This window comes from Toxotes jaculatrix, chromosome 7 (genome assembly GCF_017976425.1).
Source record: "Toxotes jaculatrix isolate fToxJac2 chromosome 7, fToxJac2.pri, whole genome shotgun sequence".
Lineage (NCBI taxonomy): Eukaryota > Metazoa > Chordata > Actinopteri > Toxotidae > Toxotes > Toxotes jaculatrix.
The window spans coordinates 13,821,285-13,843,028 of NC_054400.1; the positions used below are offsets into that span (position 1 = coordinate 13,821,285).

At 43.0% G+C, this 21,744-nt stretch overlaps 1 protein-coding gene across 2 annotated transcripts in view; it reads left to right on the plus strand.

Annotated features, from left to right (window-relative positions):
* Positions 1 to 15,252, plus strand: part of ebf2 (EBF transcription factor 2) — a 28,145-nt gene extending 12,893 nt beyond the window's left edge. Inside the window, exons 7-16 of one of the 2 annotated variants that reach the window (XM_041042176.1) lie at positions 9,977 to 10,058; positions 11,604 to 11,745; positions 12,864 to 12,994; positions 13,203 to 13,329; positions 13,434 to 13,522; positions 13,631 to 13,696; positions 14,211 to 14,385; positions 14,477 to 14,659; positions 14,777 to 14,947; positions 15,125 to 15,252. In XM_041042176.1, the coding sequence (XP_040898110.1) occupies positions 9,977 to 10,058; positions 11,604 to 11,745; positions 12,864 to 12,994; positions 13,203 to 13,329; positions 13,434 to 13,522; positions 13,631 to 13,696; positions 14,211 to 14,385; positions 14,477 to 14,659; positions 14,777 to 14,947; positions 15,125 to 15,156 (1,198 nt within the window). In that variant the 3' untranslated portion in view covers positions 15,157 to 15,252. Of the gene's footprint in view, positions 1 to 9,976; positions 10,059 to 11,603; positions 11,746 to 12,863; positions 12,995 to 13,202; positions 13,330 to 13,433; positions 13,523 to 13,630; positions 13,697 to 14,210; positions 14,386 to 14,476; positions 14,660 to 14,776 lie in introns of both variants that reach the window. The other variant, XM_041042175.1, reaches the window with a different exon arrangement.
* The last annotated feature ends 6,492 nt before the right edge of the window (positions 15,253 to 21,744 follow it).

The window sequence follows — 21,744 nt, forward strand, 5'->3', positions numbered from 1 at the left end:
GATGTGGAGGAGGTGCATTTTTTTCCCTCAATTTGAGCCTTTGACTGTGGAAAGAGCTGCAGATGATTTTGGCGAAGTTTTTGCAAACCGACACAAACCCACCTTCAACTATTGTTAGTGCCACTAGTGATGCTTAACTTGTTCGCTCTGTGGAGTTTTTTTTTTATGAAAAGTCGGCCACTGAAGCCTTGAACTCAAATGAATGCTTTTAAGTTTGAGATTGTTGTTTGTGTAGTTGTCTTAGTTGTTTTATGATTTGGCCCCTTTTTGACTGCTGCTGCTTGTGGCTCCGGCATAAAGATGTTGTTAAATCGTGTTGTGAATCTGAAGCCTGATGAAGATGAATGCAGACATTTTCATTTTCAACAGACTTACAACATGAAAACTCAACATTTTCTCCTTCTTGTCCAGAAGAGAAAGTGATGAGATTTGGATAGGAAAGATTTTAAATATACAATCTACATAAATGCATATGTCAATAGCACAGGGGCAACTCATAGTTGAACAATGCATGCAGGGATGTCTGGGGAAAGCATTTTCATTTACCTGGAGGTGTAGGCATTTATGGACAAACCACTGTATCCTCACTGAATGCAGTGTTTTCATTAGCAATAGTGAATGATGAGCCGTTCCTCTATACGAACGTGAAGGGGATCACCCCTAAAGTTCTAAAGTTGCTGGTTTGCACTCACAATCATCCACACCACATCAGTGCAGATATTAATATGTATGTATAAATTACCTGTCTATCACACACACGTGCATGCAGGGCGACAAAGTCAGAGACAGTGGTCCCCTAAGTCTGCTGTCACAGGTCTCTCCCTGGTGGGCTAGTACTGTCCAGTCCCTCCAGACCCCCTGTCAGCGAGCCCCTCAGGCAGTGGGCCAGGCAGCGTGGCGACAAGGCCCTGAGGCTCCAGTGCACACTGCCTCACACAGCGGAGCGGCACACAGGCTGGACCACTGAGCAGCTGGCACAGGGCCGTGGGGATGGCTCCTCCCCTGGGGCAATGCAAGGAGGAGAATGACACAAAGACAGACAGGGAGAGACGATGCAATGTCTAGAATATCAAATTCACTGTCAGGTACTGCTTCAAACAGTGAGCGCCTCACTCAGAGTTAGACTGGTGAAAATGAGTTCAGGGACCTTTTGGTGAGACTTGAGTACTTTCTGCGATATGGTCTCATGTGAACTGAGATGATCCTGGACTCCAGTTTGCACAGGAAGTGTATAATGAGTGGTAGGTTATGAGCCGGGTTTGTGTTTGGTCACCTTTGCTCTGCTTCGGCCAGTGCTGGCTGCTGTGGCTTGAACCCTGACACAAAAAGTAGGCCTGGTTTGTTTTCTTTGAGAGCCTACAGAGGGGGCATTCGGAAACAGAGAGCAGCAAAGAAATGTTTTGACAGGAAATGGGAATGGACTACCAGTGGGCTAATGTGGAGGAACAGCAGGGGGACTTGTGTGAGTGGGTGGGATGCAGAGCGGATGGGGGGGTTAAAGTTTTGAGATGCAGCTCAATGGCACTCTGAAAGGCCTCGCGCTCCCAGAGTAGCTGGGGCAAACCCTCCCATTTGTCTGGCCACTAATAGGGTTCACCTTTGGTTGAGCAGTGTAGAGATTAAGTAGGGGCACTCAGAGGATCAGAAGGGGGCAGATTAGTGTGATTTAGAGGCACTTCAAATTGCAAGTGAGTGATGTGGGGTTATGTGTGTGTGTGACTTTAGATTTGGTTGTCTGTGGGTTTATTTTTCATGTGAAATTCCTGCATTTGCCCATTTATTTTGTAAGGGGATCTTGTATCAGTGTAATCAGGATCTCGTGTGTGTGTGTCTACATGTGTGGATGTGTGTGGGTGGGTGTGGAGTCAGAGGCCAGTTAGCAGTGGTATTTAGGAACAGGGGCTGTTTTCTTTGGCTGGGTGCTGCTGCTGTGGGTGGAGCTGTGTGTGTGTGTGTGTGTGTCTGTGTGTGTGTGTTTGTGTGTGTGTGTGTGTGTGTGTGTGTGTGTGTGTGTGTGTGTGTGTGTGTGTGTGTGTGTGTGTGTGTGTGTGACTGGGATCGGTCATCTGTTAAGGTCTTAAATTTCACTAATGACTTAACAATGCCCCCTGGTGCTGAGCCGGCCCCACAAGACACTTTGTTTGTTTGTTTGTCTGTTTATATGGAATCTGGACACTCTGTGGAGTATTTCTCCCAGGAGTTAGATTTCTCTAAAACTCCCCACCTTCCACTTTTTGAAAACATTTCCTAACACTAATATTTACACATTTGCAGTATTTCTTAAATAAGATTTGATTAAGGATCCCTGTTGGCTTACGCTTGAGGCAATAGTTATTCTTCCTATAGTCCATGGAAAAAACAACCAGGCTAGAATCTTGTGTACTTTGTCTACTGGCACTTTAATTACTCTCTGAATACTGAATTGCAGTATATAAAGCTAAAGAGAAGAAGAAATCATTGCAGGCTCTTTTGTGTTTTGCTGCCTTAATCGTTGATTTTTTTAATAAAGAAAATCAGGGGCAACAATTTTACAATTGCAGTGTCACTATAATCTTTCGGATGTGTGCAAGTGTGAGTCAGTGTCAGTGTGTGTGTGTAATGGTCCTGATGAATCTGTCAGGGCTGAGGGCAGGGGGTGATGTGACTGCTGACAGGCTCCCAGCAGGCATGCTGAGAGCCCCAACAGTCTGCGTGCCCTCCCTTCAGCTCCCCTATCAACCCAGCTCCCCTTCTCCTCTCCCAGTCCTCAGCTTCACACATTTGCTGTGTATTAGCCACGGACAGTAAATTACAGCACCCTGGACCTCTGAGTGATTCCATTCCCCTTGTTTTCACACGTTCCACGTTCCTCTCTCCCTCCAGCACCATTATCCAGCTCACCTTCTCTGCGTCTGTCTATCTCCCTCCTTTTCTCTCATTTTGATCCGTTTCCTCCCTCTGTCTGTCATATTCGTCCTGGCTCTTCGACTCCCTCAACCCTGTCAGATTTCTCTCCCCTGTCTGTCTTTCTCTCACTTCTGTTATACTTCTCATCCTCCGTTCTTCTATTGTGTCACGCTACACAGCGTTCCCTCCCTTACACATCCCCTCTCCGCTCCCCCTTTACTTTCTTACAAGCAGGTCCCTGTTGTCTAGGCTTCACAGGTTTCTCAGCCGCTTCTCTCTCTCTCGTCCTCCTTCCTATCCCTCTCCTTCTCTCTCCCTCTTTGCACCCCCCTCTTCTCTCTCTTTCTGGAAACAGATGTTGTTTGTCAGATCTTATCATTACTGGCTAATTAAGAAGACATCTCTTCTCCTTCTGTTGTTGCTTCTCTTTCCACTCCTAGCCCTCTCTGTGGCATCCATCCCAGATTCATTGTTCTTCTCAGAGAAAGGTTCGGGTGGAGCTTTCATATACGCATGTTATTGGTAAATCTGATTAGTGGCTGATTGATTGAAAGGGTTTTGAAACAGCAAGACCAGTGTTGGTGTATTGCAGATGACCTTCTGGTATGTTTGAAATCTGTTCAGCTGTAAAGGGTGCTCCGTGTCTCCATTTGACAGTTATGAGAGTATTTTTTGAATCCTCGTCCCTCAGGACACACCAAGCATGCTGGGAGAGGTCAGGCCACTGATGGGACTTCTATTCCCTGTCCTGGTTGTGAATTCATGCTTTCTAGACTCTGAATATCTATCCATATCCATCTATTTGGCAGGCTGACCGCAGTCCCAGGTGGCCAAGCTTTGTATGCAATCTATGGCCGAGCTAAGCTTGGGAGACTGAAACATTCATTCATTTTAAATTGCTGAAATACACATTTAGCAGCTAGAAAGAGGTTATGCAGTAAAACACTTTAGCACTCTCGAGAAACCTTGTTGAAACACTCAAGTGCCTCTTTTGCACTCTTCCCATCATTGCACTTTTCTCCTCCCAGCACCTCTTTTCCTCTCAGCTCCGTTGAGCCTCAGTCACTTTTTGCGGTGGGACGCCTGAAGGTTTTACAGCACTAACCAAGCTCTATAAATCAGCACTAGTGGTTTAAAAGTTTAGTTTTGTCACAGTTCTCAAGTTTAGAGGTGGGATGGGCCAGGGCTGAGGTTGCAGGGGTGAAGCCAGCCTGGGAGGCAATAGAGAAGAGGCCAGGAGGGGCACAGCCAATCCACCAGGCAAATTTATAAAGAGCTGAGTTCCCCCATGTGCTCGCTGTCTGTCACACACTACCTGGAGATGATTTACTCACTGATTCTCTCACCGCTAATCAATACGATAGCGTATTTGAATTTTTGATGTAGCGCAGTTGTTCTTTCTGTATTTAGAAAAAGAGGCTAGACCTCTCACATGCTATTTTTTTCTACACACAAACAGCCAGACAAGGACTTTGGCTGAATAAAATGCAGTCTAAGAAAGGGTAAGATATTATTTGAAGAATCAATAAACAAGACTAAGAACCTGACCTGACATTTGGTTCCAACTTTCTGTAGTTTACAGCAAGCACCAAAAAAGTATTGAGGTTTGAAACCCAGCCCTTCTGATCAATGGTATTTCATCAGTGGTTTAAAGTAACTGAGTACATTCACTCAGCAACTGTACTTAAGCACAGTTCCATACTGGACGTGCATGCCAGCATTTGGGTGCAGAGGTTATAGCTCAGAAATGGTAGGTACTGATGTCACTGAGAGACTTAGACATCAGGGTAATGTGGTGACCACTCACTTACTAATAGGGAGACAGAGGGGGGAGGTTTTATTGATGACAGGATGTGCATTATAAAAGTTGTTACTAAAAACAGGGAGAAAGGCTAATATGGAGTCAGTTCAACTCTGTGATGTTTGCTGCTGAAAGGCGAGTGGAGCTGATCCCAGAGATTTCCCTGTATGTTTTAGGATGGGGGTGGTGGTGTCGTAGTGGGAGGACTGGTGTGAAAGGTCCTGTGGTGGTATGCGACAAAGGGGGTATCAGTTCGTGGAGGGTTTTCTGTGCCCCATTAGCAGTGTCAAAGGTCATGTGCCCCGGGTGTTAACCCTGGTGACCAGTCTAGCTTCCAGTCTGCCAGGGGACCCGGGTCCAGGGGTATTTATTACTACCCCCTCCCTCACCTCCCCGCTCCATCCCCCAAACACAGCTCTCCCCATGGAGGAAAACAAAACACCTCCATCCCTCCCCCCCAGCCGTTCCCCGGCCTGGGTACATGTACTAATTGGATGCATATCCATACACTGATGCATGACGACCCATCTGTAGATCTGCGCCTTGGCGTGAAACATTCTTAGGTCAACAGTGGTTTATTCAAATCCTCGTCCATAGCCATGAGCTACGGAATGTTTTTGGCCTATTGCGTTCATGTTTTATTAAAAATCAGCTAGCGCTTATATTCGTATGACTTTTAGACATTTGTTTTTGAGGCATCATTTTTACTGATGTGTATAATTTTGCATGATTGATTGTGCACACATGGTTGCTTGCAAGCCAGTATTTGTCTTTGTGTATTTTTCTGTGAACTCATGCATGTGTGTGTGTGGCTTGTACAGCCTGTGTGTGACACATGCATGCATACGTGCATGGATCTGGGCCTGCTGTATGAGTTAGTGCTCTCAGTGTGTGAGTGTGGCAGAGGAAGGCCCTCAGCATGTCAGTATGTTTTAATGCTTCACATCTGGTTTCCTAATTTTCCTCGCTCCCTCCCTCCCTCCTTCACTCCCTGCCCTCTGCTCAGCTCCCCTCCACCGCGATGTCAGGACACTGTTTTGTTTTTTCAGGGTGATGGTGGTGGAGGGGAGTGATGGAGGGGATATCTGATGAGTGATGGGCCTGAATACAGGACGTCAACATTCTCCCTCTCTTCCTCTGTCCCTGCCTCTTCTCTCTCTTTAAAAAAAAATCATTTTCTGTTATTCAGTCTCTTTGTATTCCCTACACCCTCTGTCATTTGGGCATTATGGAGTGGATCATGGGTTACATGTAAAAAGTGGGAGAAGAGAAGCAACTCTTTTTTTCTGTCTCCCACCTCTTTGTCCTCACTCCTCCTCACTACTTTCCCTATATCTGAGCAGGAGGGCATCCATGTCTGCTGAACAAAAATGATGACAATCTCCTCCTCCTCATTCTTTTCACTGAATTTTTTTCCTCCCATGTTTTTGTATTAAAGCATAAATTTGTCATCTGTGGCGCACTAATCCAAAACTGAAAGGCCCACGGCAACCCCAGAGGAGGAGAGGTGTGGTGAAAGTTTTCTAGCTCTACTGCTAACTAACTTGAACTCTGCTTTAAAACCTTTTGCATCGCATGCTCACATGCTTCAAGAGGCACTGCTACCAGTAAACCTTCATTTACAATGAGCACAGAGGGCGATGTGTTTTATGTCTATGTGAAAATGCAGTTTATGTCAACAGTGATTAGTGCTGATGAATGCCTATGAAAATTTTTGTTAGAGGTCCTGTGCTGCTTAGGTGCTTGCTGCATGATTAAGTCCATATGTAAAACAAAGTGAGGAACACTTATGTGTAACAGATGCCCCATGCACTGAGAAATGTGAAATTGACCGTCCACAGCGAGGAATGAAATTTTACAAAAAGCTGCATCGCTTTTATTGTTTTTAGTGTCATGACTTGCTGGTTGGTCATTGAACTAGTTTTAGTTAAGCAAGTTGTCACCACTGGGATGGCTGCCTACTGCTGCGAGGCCTGTTTTTAGTCTTGGGAACTGAAGCAGATGCGGACAAAAGAGATTGGAGGCCTTGACAGAGATGCAGAAGTGAAGACAGAAAAGAAAAAACAGACTCCCTGTGGTGCCATAGTGGAAAATGATCCCAAGGTTTAAGACTTGGGTCTGTGTTTTGTTTGTGTTTCCTGTTTTAAGTGTCTGTGAAGGGTAGATGTTGCAGAAGATAAAACTTGGTTTCCATTGCTGACCACAGCAGACTATGTGAAATTAAATTAATTTTTAAATTTGTCATCAAAATGCAGCAACAACATGTTTTGGTGTCATATGTGATATAAATCAATGTGACTTGTCTTTTTCTTTAAAAGGCGAATAATGCTTTTTGTCCAGCTTTACAAAATGTATTGCTAACTATTAAAAACAGAATGATTCATTATTACAAACACGTATGACAATTTAAAAGTTGAAACCTGTTTCCCACTAGCTTTATTATTTTGTTACTCACTTGACTGTTTTAATAAAACAGAAGCACCATTTTGCACCTGCATTATGGAATAGAATATTCTGTAAATGCACATAACAAGGCTTACATTAAATATAAACATGCTAAAGCCAGTGGAATTCTTTGAAAACAGCCTTTCTCTGCAATTTCCCTGTGACATAAAGATCACCTCCAATTCTTTGCATGTTCTCCTCATCTCTTCCCTGTGGATGGGGAGGTGTGTGGGTGTATTACATTACCAAAACAAAAACAAACAACAGCAATATTAAACTTTTGCAACCACAATAGAGGAGGGGATAAAAAACAGAGGGCCCTCGACTTATTAATTATGCAAGATTAGTCTAATTATAATTCAGCAAATGAATGTGTGGCAGAAGGTGCGAGGCGACGGGGCTGGGAGATTTGCATGTTAAGTGGGCAGGGGGAAGCGGCTAATGCATGCTAATATATGCGTCAATGTCTCGCTTTAATTTCAGCATTTGCAGCTGTGTGCGTCCGAACTGAGGGGGGTGAAAAGTTGACTCAATGGGTTTTTGGGAGGGGGGGGGGGGGCAAAGGTGGGGGTGTCAGTGTATTAGAGTGTGCATGCATGCATGTGAATGTGTGTTTCTCTGTGTGTGTATGTGTATGTGAGGCATCTGGTGTCATACAAACAGGGAATGATGAGAAGAAGTCAACAAACAAGGTCAAGAACCCTCAGAAAGTGCACAAAGCCTGAGATGGATGTAGACAACCTCTCAATTAGGGTTGTGATTTCACTATCTGAGGCATCACCGCCACAGAGATTTATCATGTCAGTCACTGAAATGAGTGATGACTGCTGGCTAGAGGAATATATGTGGCCCAAAAGGCAAGTGGCAAGGAAACTAGTGTTACCAAACCACAGCCAGACCATGCACAGTTATTAAAACAAAAATATGGTTCCTGTGCTGTTATGAATTACCCTCTTATATAAGACTGGTATAGCCTTTAAAATGAGCCATAATATAAGAATCGTTGCCCAGGATATAATGTACATGTTGTCTGACCCTCAAAGGAGGCAATAAAATGAAACAGAGCACTTTTGATTGTGGTCTCTTTTCAGAGTCAAGTAACAATTGGTATGACTTTCTTTTCTCTAACTTATGCAATGTACCAAGTATGTAGTGATTTTAAATCCTGTTAAACTTCAGTCATGGTGTCCAGCAAGCAGATGTAAGGAAAAATGATGGAGTCAGACATGGATGAGGAAAGAAATGAAAGGAGGAAGTGGGAGAGGCGCATATGTGCCCTTTTTACATGTTTCCACCCCAAACCGAGGTCTAGTGCAGCTTTGAGGTTGGAGGTCCGAGCTCTCTGTGATAAATTATAATCACCCTCTGCCAACAACAATATTGATTGTCCTCTGACGAAATAGCTCAAATCAAGAAATATTGGACACACTGTTGGAACTGAGAGCTAGTTGCAGGCCAGGTCCTGTTCGCAAGGGAGGAAGCTGGAGCGAGTGATGGAAGAATAGCGAGTAAAAGCTGACAGAATGAGGGAGAGATTAGTATTCGATGGGAGGGTTCTGGGCTGTGGGGCCAATATGAAGTTCCTCTCCAAACAACCACTCTCCATTAAGATGACTTATATTTGTAGAGAGCACAGTGTGGGTGGGATTGGAGCTGCCCATGTAGCCTAAAACGGCTGCCTCCCTCTGCAGCTTTTTTTCTTCTGCACTGTTGTTGTTTGTTTAATTGGAACATTAATGGATCTGTATTTCATAGGCAAGTTGTGTTCACCATGAAGTGAAGTGGACATCTGGTTTGATGGCTATATATTTGCCATTTGCCATAATTATATCACAACCTTGCATCGTTTCCAGGCTCTTTTTTCTTTGCTTTTGTTTTAACACACATCTTCTGTCTAAATTCTCTCTTCCGTGAGATTTGTGTGGAGCTTCTCACCCTCATCTGCACCTGCCCTCTTGATATAGTTTCCTGCATCTCACCTTGCCAAGTCTCTCTCCTCACTCCTCGCTGTATTTCAGTGATGGAATGTGTTCTTGTTGTTGCCTTCTCTTTCCCATCGCTGTCTTTGCCTCTCAGCATGGGGACTTTGGGATTGCGGCAGAGCTTCGTTGCCATGGCAGCGGGCTGTGTTGCCCAACTGTGTTCACCTGGGATTTGGAGTCTCTCTACATAGTCTCCCTCGCTCCTATTTATTCCACCTTTCTCTCTGGTTTTCTTTGGTGTAGCAGGGGCTATCAGCACCCCTCTCTCTCCATCTCTTTCTCTCTGTCTCCACAGTCTATCACACTCAAAAGTAAGCTCACATACGTAATGAGACACATATACTTGAAAACAAAATTCATGTCCATACCAATGCCTGTGCCTCTATCACTACCTTCCTCTTTCCACCTCCTCATTTCACTTTCTCTGTAGTTGTCTCTACTTCGTTTCCCTCTCCATTCCCATGTGGGGGTTCAAATACAGCATTGTGGGATACCATAGTCCCCTGAGTCCTCTGGCATACATCACTGTCTCCAGTTTACTTTGAAACGCAGCAGCGCTTTTCACTGGACTGTGCTTCAGATTCTCATCACTTGATTTAAAGTGTAATAACATTGACTTTAATACTAAGCTAAACAGCTGGGATTGATGTCAGAGTTGTTATCATATAGATGTGCACACACATACACACACAATCACACTCATGTGCGTTCACCATCCATAAGGCCTGTCTCTGAAAAATAATTAATGTCTCCTTTGACTGGTAGTGTGTTGCAAGGTTACAAATAATCATATACTTGGTTCTTTCATGTGTTTTCTTAGTTACTGATGTACAAACATGTGTCCTCTTATTTACCTTTACAGGTTTTTCTTGAAGTTTTTCCTGAAATGTAACCAGAATTGTCTGAAGACAGCAGGAAACCCGAGGGATATGAGGAGATTTCAGGTATGAAAAATTGAAAGAAAAAAAAAGCATTTGTGTGTGAGTGGAAAGAGGAAAGTTGAGTCTGAACAATGGAATCAAACTATTTAAAACTATTTAAAAAAGATTGTACAGTCACACAAACATACCCCCTTCATGCCCCTCCATCCAAATAGAATGATTTAATAATTAGTTTCTTATCCAGTATGTTCTGAGTTTATGCCACAGATTCACACATCGTGAAGCTCTGGAAAAGTTTTTCCAATGGAAAATGTAGTGGACGCAGTTAAAGGTGAAAGTTAAAAATCAATAAGAAGTCAGAGAGATGGAAAGACAAACGAAAGGAGTTAGATATGTGGGAGACTTGGTCGTTGGGGTGCTGGGGTGCAGGAAATAGGTTGAGGTGTTTCAGGAAGTTGTCAAGAATTGAGTGATTGGCTCCAGATGGAGCAGGTCATGCTCCGTGACCCAGGAAGTGGTCACAGGGGACGCTCCCGCCTTACTTCCTCTGCCGTCTTTCAGCACCAGCGGCCCCTGTCTGGCATTCTCCTTCTCCCAGCAAACCCTCTTTCCTCTCCTCTTCTTCGTGCTCCCCCAGTCTTCAACCATGTTTGCTTTAACTCCTGTGAGGTGACACATGCTGAGAAGTTATGGGCACACAGGACTCTCATCTCTGGGTTAAAAGGTGATCAGTGCTGGACAGGAGTCTGCTGCTTGATCGATAATTTACAGTTATTTTCCTTTAGGTTCCCCTTCCTTTCCACCACCTATATAACATATGCTTTTTCTCCTTTTCTTTCTTACGTTCCTTCACCTGCAAAATTACTGCCAGGTGTTTATTTCTAAGGGAGTGCAATGTTTTATCTTTGCTGTCTGATTTTCTAAAGATACACATGATTAAATATTTATGGTTTACTATTTAATTAAAAATGACTTTTTCTCACTGGCCCCTTCCCTCTCACTCTCAAAAACATGTTCGTGATCACACACTCAAACTCATTATTATTTTCAGAAATACCATCCCATCAACACTCATAAATATCCAAAGAGAAAACCCTACAAGTATCCTCTCATTAATTATATGTGTGTCATCCATGTGAAGCAGATGTGGAAAGGGACACACACATGCTGTGGCCAGAAAATCAAATTAGGGCCACTATATATCATCCACTACTTTAACGGCCGGCTAAAATGGGAGATTTAGTCCATATGTTTGGTGTCATTGAGGGATCAGGAGGAGACAACGATGAGCTTGCTGCATGCTGTAGGCATGAATGTAGGCCTATGAATCAAAAAGTTAGGCAAGAGTCAGTGGAGAGGCCATATGGAGACCTGATGGAGGAGTGGAGGGGTGTATGAGCGGTGTCATTGCCAGAATGCAGACATATTATGGCGATCTCAGAGATGTCACATTACATATTGAGAAATATTACCATCACCTGCATGCCGAAATAAATTGTTGCTCAGGGACTTTGCTGTTGTAACCGGAGATGGTGACTCGCAGTGCGCTGTCCAAGTTGTGCATCTACACTCATGTATCTTCCTCTTGGCTCTTGTCCTCTCCATCAGGTGGTCTTGTCCAGCACTGTGAGTGTAGACGGCCACGTTCTAGCAGTGTCTGACAACATGTTCGTCCACAACAACTCAAAACACGGTCGGAGAGCCCGCAGACTGGAGCCAGGCGAGTCAGTCGAGAACACCATGGAATATGGTGAGACACTGACACTGCAACACTTTTGTGTCACACCCCATTTGTCTATTTTATTTCATTACATGTCTGCTTCATCACTCACACTCAGAAACATAGTACACACTTATCCAAAGCACTCCAACAGCAGGTACTTGAGTTGCCTAATGTCCGTTTATAATCACCATGATATATCAAACATTACCAGTGATGCTGCTGAGGTCATTAACTGAGCTAATTAATGTATTCATTAAATACCTCTTCACATTAAGCATAATTGCTAATAATATCTGAAATCAATTTTAAGACAAAATTTAACCAGATGTAAGTCAAAAAGTCATGTTTCTAAACCAAGAAACATATATTACATTTGCCTTTGCTGTGGTGGAAAGTAAGTACGTTTACTCAAGTACTGTACTTAAGTGAAAATACTTGTATTTTACTTTCTGGTACTTTCTGTCCACTAAATTTCAGAGGGAAACATTATCCTTTTTTACAACATTACATTTATCTGACAGCTGTAGTTACTTTGATGATAAATATTTTACATACAAGCTATGTGACAGAATGTTATATAATTATTTAACCAGCATTAAATGAATTACATCAGAATAACCTCATACATTAAAATATTGCACATTTATGTATTAACAACAACAACAACAACAACAACAACAATAATAATAATAATAATAATAATAATAATAATATATGATAACAACCCTCACAGGGGCCTCCTGCTAGTACTTTCACTTGATGATACATTAAATTTCGTGACTAACACTTCCATATGTTTACTTAAAGATTTAGATTATTTTGTCACTGTTGTACTGTCTACTTCTAAAGTGAAGGATCTGAATACTTCTTTCTTTGATACAGACCTTTTCTAACACCTGTTTTTCATATTTCCATTTGTGGTGCTATCAGAAGATAAAAGCTACATTTTGAATGATGCTGAGTTAATTTAGCCATGAAATGATGCCAGCCATTTAGTGTAACACGTTTTGCTTTGAACATTGCCTTGGAAGTTGAACCCCAAACGGAAGAGCACCTTTAAAATAGTTCTCCTGTAACACCTACGAGTACATTCTTGTACATCCTGTATTGAAACCCTCTGAGTAAATCTTTGCTTTCCTACCTAGCAACCCCGTGTATCAAAGCCATCAGTCCCAGTGAGGGCTGGACCACCGGTGGGGCCATGGTCATCGTCATCGGGGAGAACTTCTTTGATGGGCTGCAGGTGGTGTTTGGCAGCATGCTAGTGTGGAGTGAGGTAGGAATTGTCTCACTAATGATATAGTCTAAGGCATATTTTGAAATGATATATATAGCATATGGCTTGTCTCATTATTTAGATGATTAATGGACAGTCTGCATAAATTAATCTTTCCACAGTATTGTGTTAGCCTAAATATTTACAAAGCATGGGGAGGATTCATTTGTTGCTGTTTTGTGACACAATTTCTGTGCTGTTCCCTCAGCTGATCACACCGCACGCTATCCGTGTCCAGACACCTCCTCGACACATCCCTGGGGTTGTGGAGGTCACACTGTCTTATAAATCTAAACAGTTCTGCAAGGGAGCTCCTGGACGCTTCATCTACACAGGTATTAAGACAATGAGTTATGCTCTTTTTGCCCGTTTTATCCACTTTAAATATGAGATTTTGATTAACTGTGACTGAGGTTTGATTTTTTTTTTTTTTTTTTAGCCCTTAATGAGCCAACTATAGACTATGGCTTCCAGCGTCTTCAGAAGGTCATTCCTCGACATCCTGGGGACCCAGAGAAACTAGCCAAGGTGAGAGAGACCCCTAGATAAATGATCTTACCATGCTCATGATTATTTATCAAGGAACTGTGCACACTACACTCTCATTAAGATATTAATGTAATAAATTCTGTGCAGGAGATCCTCCTGAAAAGAGCAGCAGATCTTGTGGAGGCCCTATATGGAAATCCACACAGTAATCAGGTAAACAGAACCACAAATGGTACCATTTTATCAAATTCTTGTAATGTGAAAATGCAGTTCTGAGTAGGGATCGTTCTGAAAAACTTTCCAGTTTTAATGTTTCAAGAAGCTTCAACATCTGAGGCTTGACTCAGCTGCCAAAAAGTGTAGCACTCAGAAGCTACGCTGTCAAAAAAAAAAGAACACCCATAGGATAAACAATATGCAAATACTGTATTCAAACATTGTACTGCACTAGTAGTTTGTGGCAGCCAAATGACTGTTTGGCAGCTGACTCTGAGTACTGAGATGTTGGAGTTTGTTACAAACACTTTTGTGAGTTGGGAAATTGTCAGCAGTACCGTTAGTATACGTAACTTGTAGTTAATGGGCTGATAGAGTGTAGTTTACACATTCTCCATTTTAGAGATGAAGTGAGGCTTACCACAGATATATGTGGAAACATTTTAACATTTTAGCAGTCTAACCAAATTGTTTTGTCTTTCTCTGAACCTTCGCATCTGATCTCCTGTAGGACATGCTGCTGAAACGTGCAGCTGACATTGCTGAGGCACTCTACAGTGTTCCCCGTCCTCACAGTCAGCTGCAGGCGCTGCCAAGCTCACCAGCCCACGGCAGTGTCATGGGTCTGGGCTCCTACCCTTCTCAGTTAGGCGTTAGCATCGGAGAGCCAGGACAGAGCAGCCAAGGTGACCAGAAAGAGGCAAAAGCTGTGTGCTGCTCCTATTTTTGCCCCTAATGAAGCTCATATCTTACTCATTATTTTCATTTTCCCTCCAGGTTACATTCGAAATTCCAGCAGTTTGTCTCCTAGGGGTTACCCATCAGCTTCCACTCCTCAGCAGTCAAGCTATGGGACTAGCGGCACAATGACCGGAGGCTATGGGACAGTTCCCATGACCAGTCTAGGAGTTCCTGGATCTCCTGGTTTCAGCAGTGCTTCCCCCACAGGCTCTCCTTATAGTAAGACCTTGTGTGCTCTCTAATTGTCTATACATGTGTGTGTGTTAATTTTCCTCATTCTGCTGATTTTGTTGTGATTTTTAGACTTGAGACTGACTGTTGCTCTCTGTTCCACAGTAATGCCCTCCAGCCCCACTATACCAGGAAGCTCCAGCTCCTCGTCCTCCCTCTTGCCATTCTCCTCCTTCCCGTCCGCTGCTAAACAGAAGAGTGCTTTTGCTCCTGTCCTCAGGCCCCAGGGCTCTCCCTCCCCTGCCTGCCCTGCCTCAGGGGGGAACAGCTTCAGAGGTAGCCACCCAACTCACTATCTGACCCCCCTGTCTGAACTTACGAATGCAGTCTAACCCCTCATACTAACCACTCGAAAGCTATGACTGAACAAGACAGAAAACAGTTGCTGGATGTACATTAATGCAAGACCTGATTGATTAGAATCATAGATTTTGTATATTTTTTTCTCTCCAGCGATGACGGGCCTGGTTGTTCCCCCGATGTAGCAAAGCACCCCAATCTACCCCAGACCACTGCTTCACTTAACCCCTCTTTTGGCACTGAGAGGGCAGGGAGAATGGAAAATTTGATCTCTAGTGACCATGTATAACTTTCCTTCCTGTGCCCCCTCCCCCCTCGCCATTTCTTAGCCCCTTTTTTCATCCATGTGGATGAACAGGACGGGGTATGAAAATGTCCAAAGACCAGCCATCTACTCCAGAGGCAGAGGAGATTACTCCACCCACAACTACAGACAGACCATGCTCCTTAGTTAACAGCACCAGACTGGACCATATACCGCTGTGTGTGTAACAAAGCATCTATATTTTGAAAGGAAACAGAGGCAAACTCATCCTAATTTCACCTGAAGCTTGAAAAGCATCTGTATTGACCTCTGGCCTGCTATCATATGCAGTATTCGATTCTTTCAACACCTGCCCAAACCCTGGCCAGAGACGTACAGGAAGCGTTGTGAGAGCACTGCTGGATGATGGACAACTCTGATATAATGTTGCAGCTCTAAAAAGCAGGGTGCTATTTTGTCTGTGTATGGACACCTTAAATGGCATGTGTGTGTACACTGTCTGTGAGTTAGCGAGAGGTTTTTTTGTAGTAGACTTTTTGAAGACAATTTACATTCCAGAAAAATAGTCCCTTTATTTTTTGTTCTGATCGCTACGGTTTTACAAGGGAGAACTCTTTGTCTCAAGGGTTATTACTAAAGGAATTCATATATTGATTTATTTAAGAACAAGCAATTTAACTTATTATAGTTAGTTTAGGGGATAATATAAACGTGTTTTTATAAAGTGGTCCTTTTTCCAACTGTTACTGAAATGAAGTTATCTCAACAACTGCTAATTAATTTGATAAATGATCAGAGGGAATGGATTTTTCTGTGGAGAAGATAAACTTAGTTATTTGGATTAAAACATCCACTGTTTGCAGGTTCTTGCATAACAAAATCCTTATGTTATGCCCACAGTTAAAGAAGGTTATTGTCCTTGTGTAAAGGAAAAATGTTAGTTAGCCTTATCCTTTTTAATTTCACTTATAATGCATGCTTTGTCACACCAATGCCCTGATATTATTTCATCCACATTGCAAATTTAAATGTATATGACTACAACGTATAGATTTTACAGTATCATTTTAAATGTCTCAACCCAGTACAGGTCTTTAGTCACTATGCAGTACAGTAAATGAAAGCACAACTGCTCAGTAGAAAAGAACGGGGCGTATTAGGTGTTCATTGACCCACATCATGCTATTCTTATTCTTTGATTTTTGTCATCACAACACAAACTTCATTCTCAGGACGTGAAAACAAAGAACACAAAGAGTAGGTGACATTTGCAAAATTGTTTTGTTTAGAGTTTGGTTAATTTTATTTATTTAAAAATTATTAGCAATTTAATATTATGTTTTTTGAAGCCATCTTTCTTTGAAACGGTACAAAAAAATGGTGCAAATGTGATTTGTATATCTCAAGGTGTAATTATATTTTGTGCTCCAAATAAAACGATTGAGAAAAAGAAGCTACTGGTACTGATTTAAGTAGTTTTAGTTCTCACATTGCATTAAATTCTGTATTATCTTGGTGGTTTCGTTTTACATGTGTGCAGCATTATCTGTCTATTTTCTGACAATTTCCAGGACATTAAGATTTTCCTACAAGGCTCCACATTTCAAGGTTCTGCTGGATCTATTTTTGACTGTGCCCATCACCTGTGTGCTCGTGCAGTTTGCTACACTTTTTGTATACATAGCTGATGAGCCGCAGCATCTTAATTGTGATGCGAGCGTTAAAGACTGAGTAGAGCATGTCAAGATAAACAACAACACCACCACCACCCCCCCCCCCCCCCCCCCCCCTCCCCTTCCCATCTCTCTCCTCTCCAATAAGCCTGCTTTTCTCTGAGGACCAAGCCTCTGGGGGCCCGAGTGAGAACCACATGAGTCTCCCTCCAACGTGGCCTCCTCCTCTCTGTCTCTTTCTCTCTCTTAAAACACACACACACACACGTAGGCATGAGCCTCACTACTGCCTTGTTTTTTCAGTCTTTGTTTGGTACCGCTTCATCCCGTCTTTCTTTCTCTCCTCTCCTTTTGCTCCCTTGAAATGGCCCTCCTCTGCTAATGTAATTAGCACTGGTAAAGAAGGGCAGTTAATTACCCACTCTATTTTGATCGGGTAATTAATGTTATGCCAGGAAACAGCAACTGTTTCATTAACATAGTGCTCAAAGCAGTGAGCGGGCAGCGTAGCACCTAGTGGATGCATGTCTGTGCGTGTCTGTATGATACATGTATGGACAAACAGTCTATCAACAGCTCTGTGCAGTGACAGTTAGAGACACTGGGACTTCAAACATCTGACAGTGTCCGTCTGTGATCTGACCTCAACAGCAAGTCACTGTTTCTCTCTGTGCTGTCTTTGTCACCATCAAGTAGCACTTGTCAAAAAACGCTCAGGCTGCTGCCTCTTCCTCGTCCCTCAGTCTCTCTCTCTCTCTCTCTTTTGATATGCTGTTAATTTGACAAGTTAAAGTCAGCTTTGTTGCAGGCACCTCAGCATTCATCTTGCTGAGTGCTCCTTCTGCCCAGTGGTGCAGGAGCCATATGCTCCTCTTCCACATGACTGTTTTGCTGTTGCTGTAGTGGCTGCAGCAGCACCGTTTACTGTCTTCTAATCACAGTTTGGATAAAGACAGGATGAGGTGCCACCTGCCACCAAGTCGTTCCACATCACACTGCATGCACAACTTCAAAGGAGCATCTAGCTGCCGGGCTTGTGAGAGCAAAAACCATGTCATCTTTCATCATTGATACAGCTAAAGTACTGATGAGCCTCTATGTTTAAATTACAGAATTGTCTTCCTTACAATAGTGGGAGCATATAGCATAATATACACCCTTCCCCTCTCACCTCTCAAGGGATGTGTTTGTGTTTATATACCCAATTAGCCCTCCGGCCACAGCATGGACATGCATTAGGCTGACATTAGCCCCGGGTGTATATAACGTCTGTGTGTGTGTGTGTGTGTGCATGTGTGTGTGTAAAATACAGTGCACCCCTTTCTCATTTGAGGCATAATTTCAGGGGTTTGTGTGCCTTATTAGGCAGACTCAGGCAGAGCTTGACAGGGGTGGCCCACTGTTTTGTCAAATAGATTGGTAGATTGGTTTCCACACACCCAGCCAGTGTCCTTTGCCTTTGGCCCATCAGTAAAACCTGCATTGTTGCCCATTAGACCACTGGACCCCGATTCCTTTTTTCAAAATTAATCCCCCACCCCTTCTGCCATTCCCTTGGGTGTCAGTAGAGTGGGGTGGCAGATGGGACAGACACAGAGCTGCCCCATGAGACCACCCCCCCCAACAAAATACACACACATATATACACACATGTAAACACACACATTCACATATAGGTGCACACACAAGCTCAGACATGCATGCATGCACATATGCATAAGCAACAACACACCACGTGTGTACCCACATACACATACACACACACACAGATGTTGTTCTTTCTATTTTTGTGAGGATGCTTGTTGACATAATTCATTCCCTGCCCCTAACCTTAACCTTAACCTAAATCTAATTCTAACCTGAACCCTAAAACCAAGTCTTAATACTCGAACAGTCCTTTGAAGTTGGGGACCGGCCAAAATGTCCTCACAATAGTTTCAAACCAAAAACAATCCACACATCCACAGAAACACATGTAGACACACACACACACACACACACACACACACACACACAGAGCACAGCAGCAACACATAGCTTCCCTGCCCCCAGACAAAAACCTCATCTGTCAGCCTGCTGCTTTTGTCCACAGGACCACAGGAATATGTTCTGTGAACACAGAGTGACGTTTCTGTCCCTGCCTCTCAATCTGTGCTTTGAGTGTGTGTGTGTGTGTGTGTGTTTGTGTGTATGTATAAGAGAGAGACAAAACTGCACAGTAACAGCTTCATGGGGTGAGAGTTCTAACTAGAATGACACCTCCAAGAGACATTACATTTTAAAAGTCATTATATCCAGATCCTGTTTCTGATTTCACACTGAAAAAATGATCAGAAACATATATCTTATTAATCTGAAGCATATTAATTGTTGATCAGTAGCTGAAGATAGAAATAGAAAGTAAATGATGTTGTGTTTCTGATCATTATGTAACATAGAGCTGCTTTACTGCTGTATGCCTGTGCAAACATTATCATCAAACAACCCACTAACAGCATCAGAAAACATTACACACTAAGATGCAGTTGTTTTTGTGCCAATGAATTTTGGAGAGACCAAACCTGTGTTTTAGTTTTTGGTGATGGGGACATAAGTGAAGTGTGGCACCAAATGATTAATTTATGCTCTCATTATTTTACTTACCTGTCTCTTACGGTTTTTACTTTCGCACTTATTTCTGCCTTTTAGTACATTTGCAAACCAGGTTTGTCTTTGTGAGCAGTGCAGTATGCAGACTGTACTGTGGGACAGATCGGAGGGGTTTTTATATCACGATCTTTCTCCTCCTCTGGGTATAATATTGACAATTAGCCAGATTAGAGGAGCGGGGATGTAATTTGGGCCAAACGCACGTATCGGCTGTTTGTGCGCGCGACGGTGTGAGGTGAGAAGGCCCCACACTGGTGATTAATTACAGCCAGGGCGCGTGACAGAGGTGGGAGCTCTCCCAGTGCTGTCTGCAGCCGACATGGAGGGAAATCCAGCTTGGCTAATTGACCGGGCTTCTGTAAGGCCATCCATCAACCGTGGCCCGAGTGGCCCCGTAAGAAACACATTATTCAGAGGTAAGTTAGTTAACCAACTAGCGCTCCACCATTCATTAATGGTATTATCTCCTCTCCTGTCTGTCTCCGCGAGCGAGCGCCTCGCGAAATGTGCGCTTGATCAAACGGAATTAGTAGGCGTCTTATCCGAAACCGTGCTTGTGGAAAGTTTTATTTTGTGTTTCACAGTCGTTTTGATTTATATTTCCATAACTTGAACGACTTTTGGCCTCGGCGTACAGCAGCTAACTCAGCTAGGCCCAGAGTAAACATCAAACACGCCCATTCTGAGTCATGTGTCATTGTTTTGGAACATGGACTTCCTACTTCAGAGGATGACAAACATTTCGCCTGCACTTTTTAAAACAAGCAACTGTCTCGATGCCAGTGAACTGCACAACGATCGAACAGACATTTTTAAGGCAGTTTTTAAGTCTAATAAATCACTTCTGTGGCCGTAAAAAAATAAATAAAAAAATAAATAAATTATATATATATATATATATGACTTTTTTAACTTACTTTTTGTAGTCTCAGCAGCAGGAAAGTGCTGTCTGTACCCTTGTCGTGAGATGTAGGCAATGCACTTGTTCTTCTTAGTTTAAAAAAAATACTTAAAAAAAGATTTCTATCAATGTGGAATAACCAGTTTTTTCTGATGGACTGTTGTTAATTCTATAACCATAAAATGTAAACCGTTACCTCACACCGGCCTAGGTGGTAACTGTCAGTCCTGTCTGTTTTAGATTTCAACTCTCTCTTTTGCAACCTGCTGCAGAATGAATAGGAAAGACAGGTACAGTAGTCTCCAGATCAGCTGTCAGAGCAGTGTCTGGGTGGTGTGCTTATGGCTAAGTGAAAGATGGAGAGGCCTGAGGTCTCTGCTCTTCACACCTGGTCAGGGCCCACATGTGCTTTCACTTGCCTTCCCCACAAAACATCCCTCCAGATATCTCACAAGAGGCGGGGAGAAGACATATGGAGACATATATTAAAGTCAGTGAGCAGTGGGGATGTTTCGATTTAAGCAGTAGAAATGATTTCTCATCCCCCAGAAGGTGACTTGTCATACTGGAGTCTCTCCCCAAACATCCGCCCTCCTCCCTTCCTGCGAGTGATGCAGGGGCAGGGAGTAATTGCAGTTGGGTCACATCTAGTTGTCACAGTTGACCTTTTTCCAATGATGAAGTTATAGCTCAGTGTGAGTGTATGTCTACGAGAGAGTGATGGTGTTTGTGAGTGTGCGTGTTCCTCAAACCAAAACATCTCTTCAGACTTAAAATGGCAACTTAAAAAAAATGTTTTTCAAATTCCAGAGGAGGCATCAGCACTCTTCATGATCAGCTTCATTCATGCAAACTGTGGCTCTTGTGTGTGTGAAGCAGCCCCATAGCGCCACCTACCTGTGAAAAGCAAGGCTTATTTTTTCTTTTCTTCAGTGTTCTTACTTGAATCATTTGCAGTGTAAGAAGTACAGTATCTCTTTAGTTTCAGCATTTTTCTTTCCATGATTTGTAGCATTCAGCTTCATTTAGGTTTATGTGTGTGTGTGTGTAAGTTTATATATATAATTCTGTTAAATGCAGTATTGTAGTCATGGCACGCCAGCAGTAGCAACATTGCGACCAACAACCACAAACAACCATTTTATATGTCTTGCTGTCCTCTGTATAGCAGCATGCATAAATATGCAGGAGGATATCTAATCAAATAAATCCATTCATTAAGAGAGCTGCTGGTATTTCTGCTTTTGCATTAATTACATAGTCATTACCATATCAATTAGAGAAA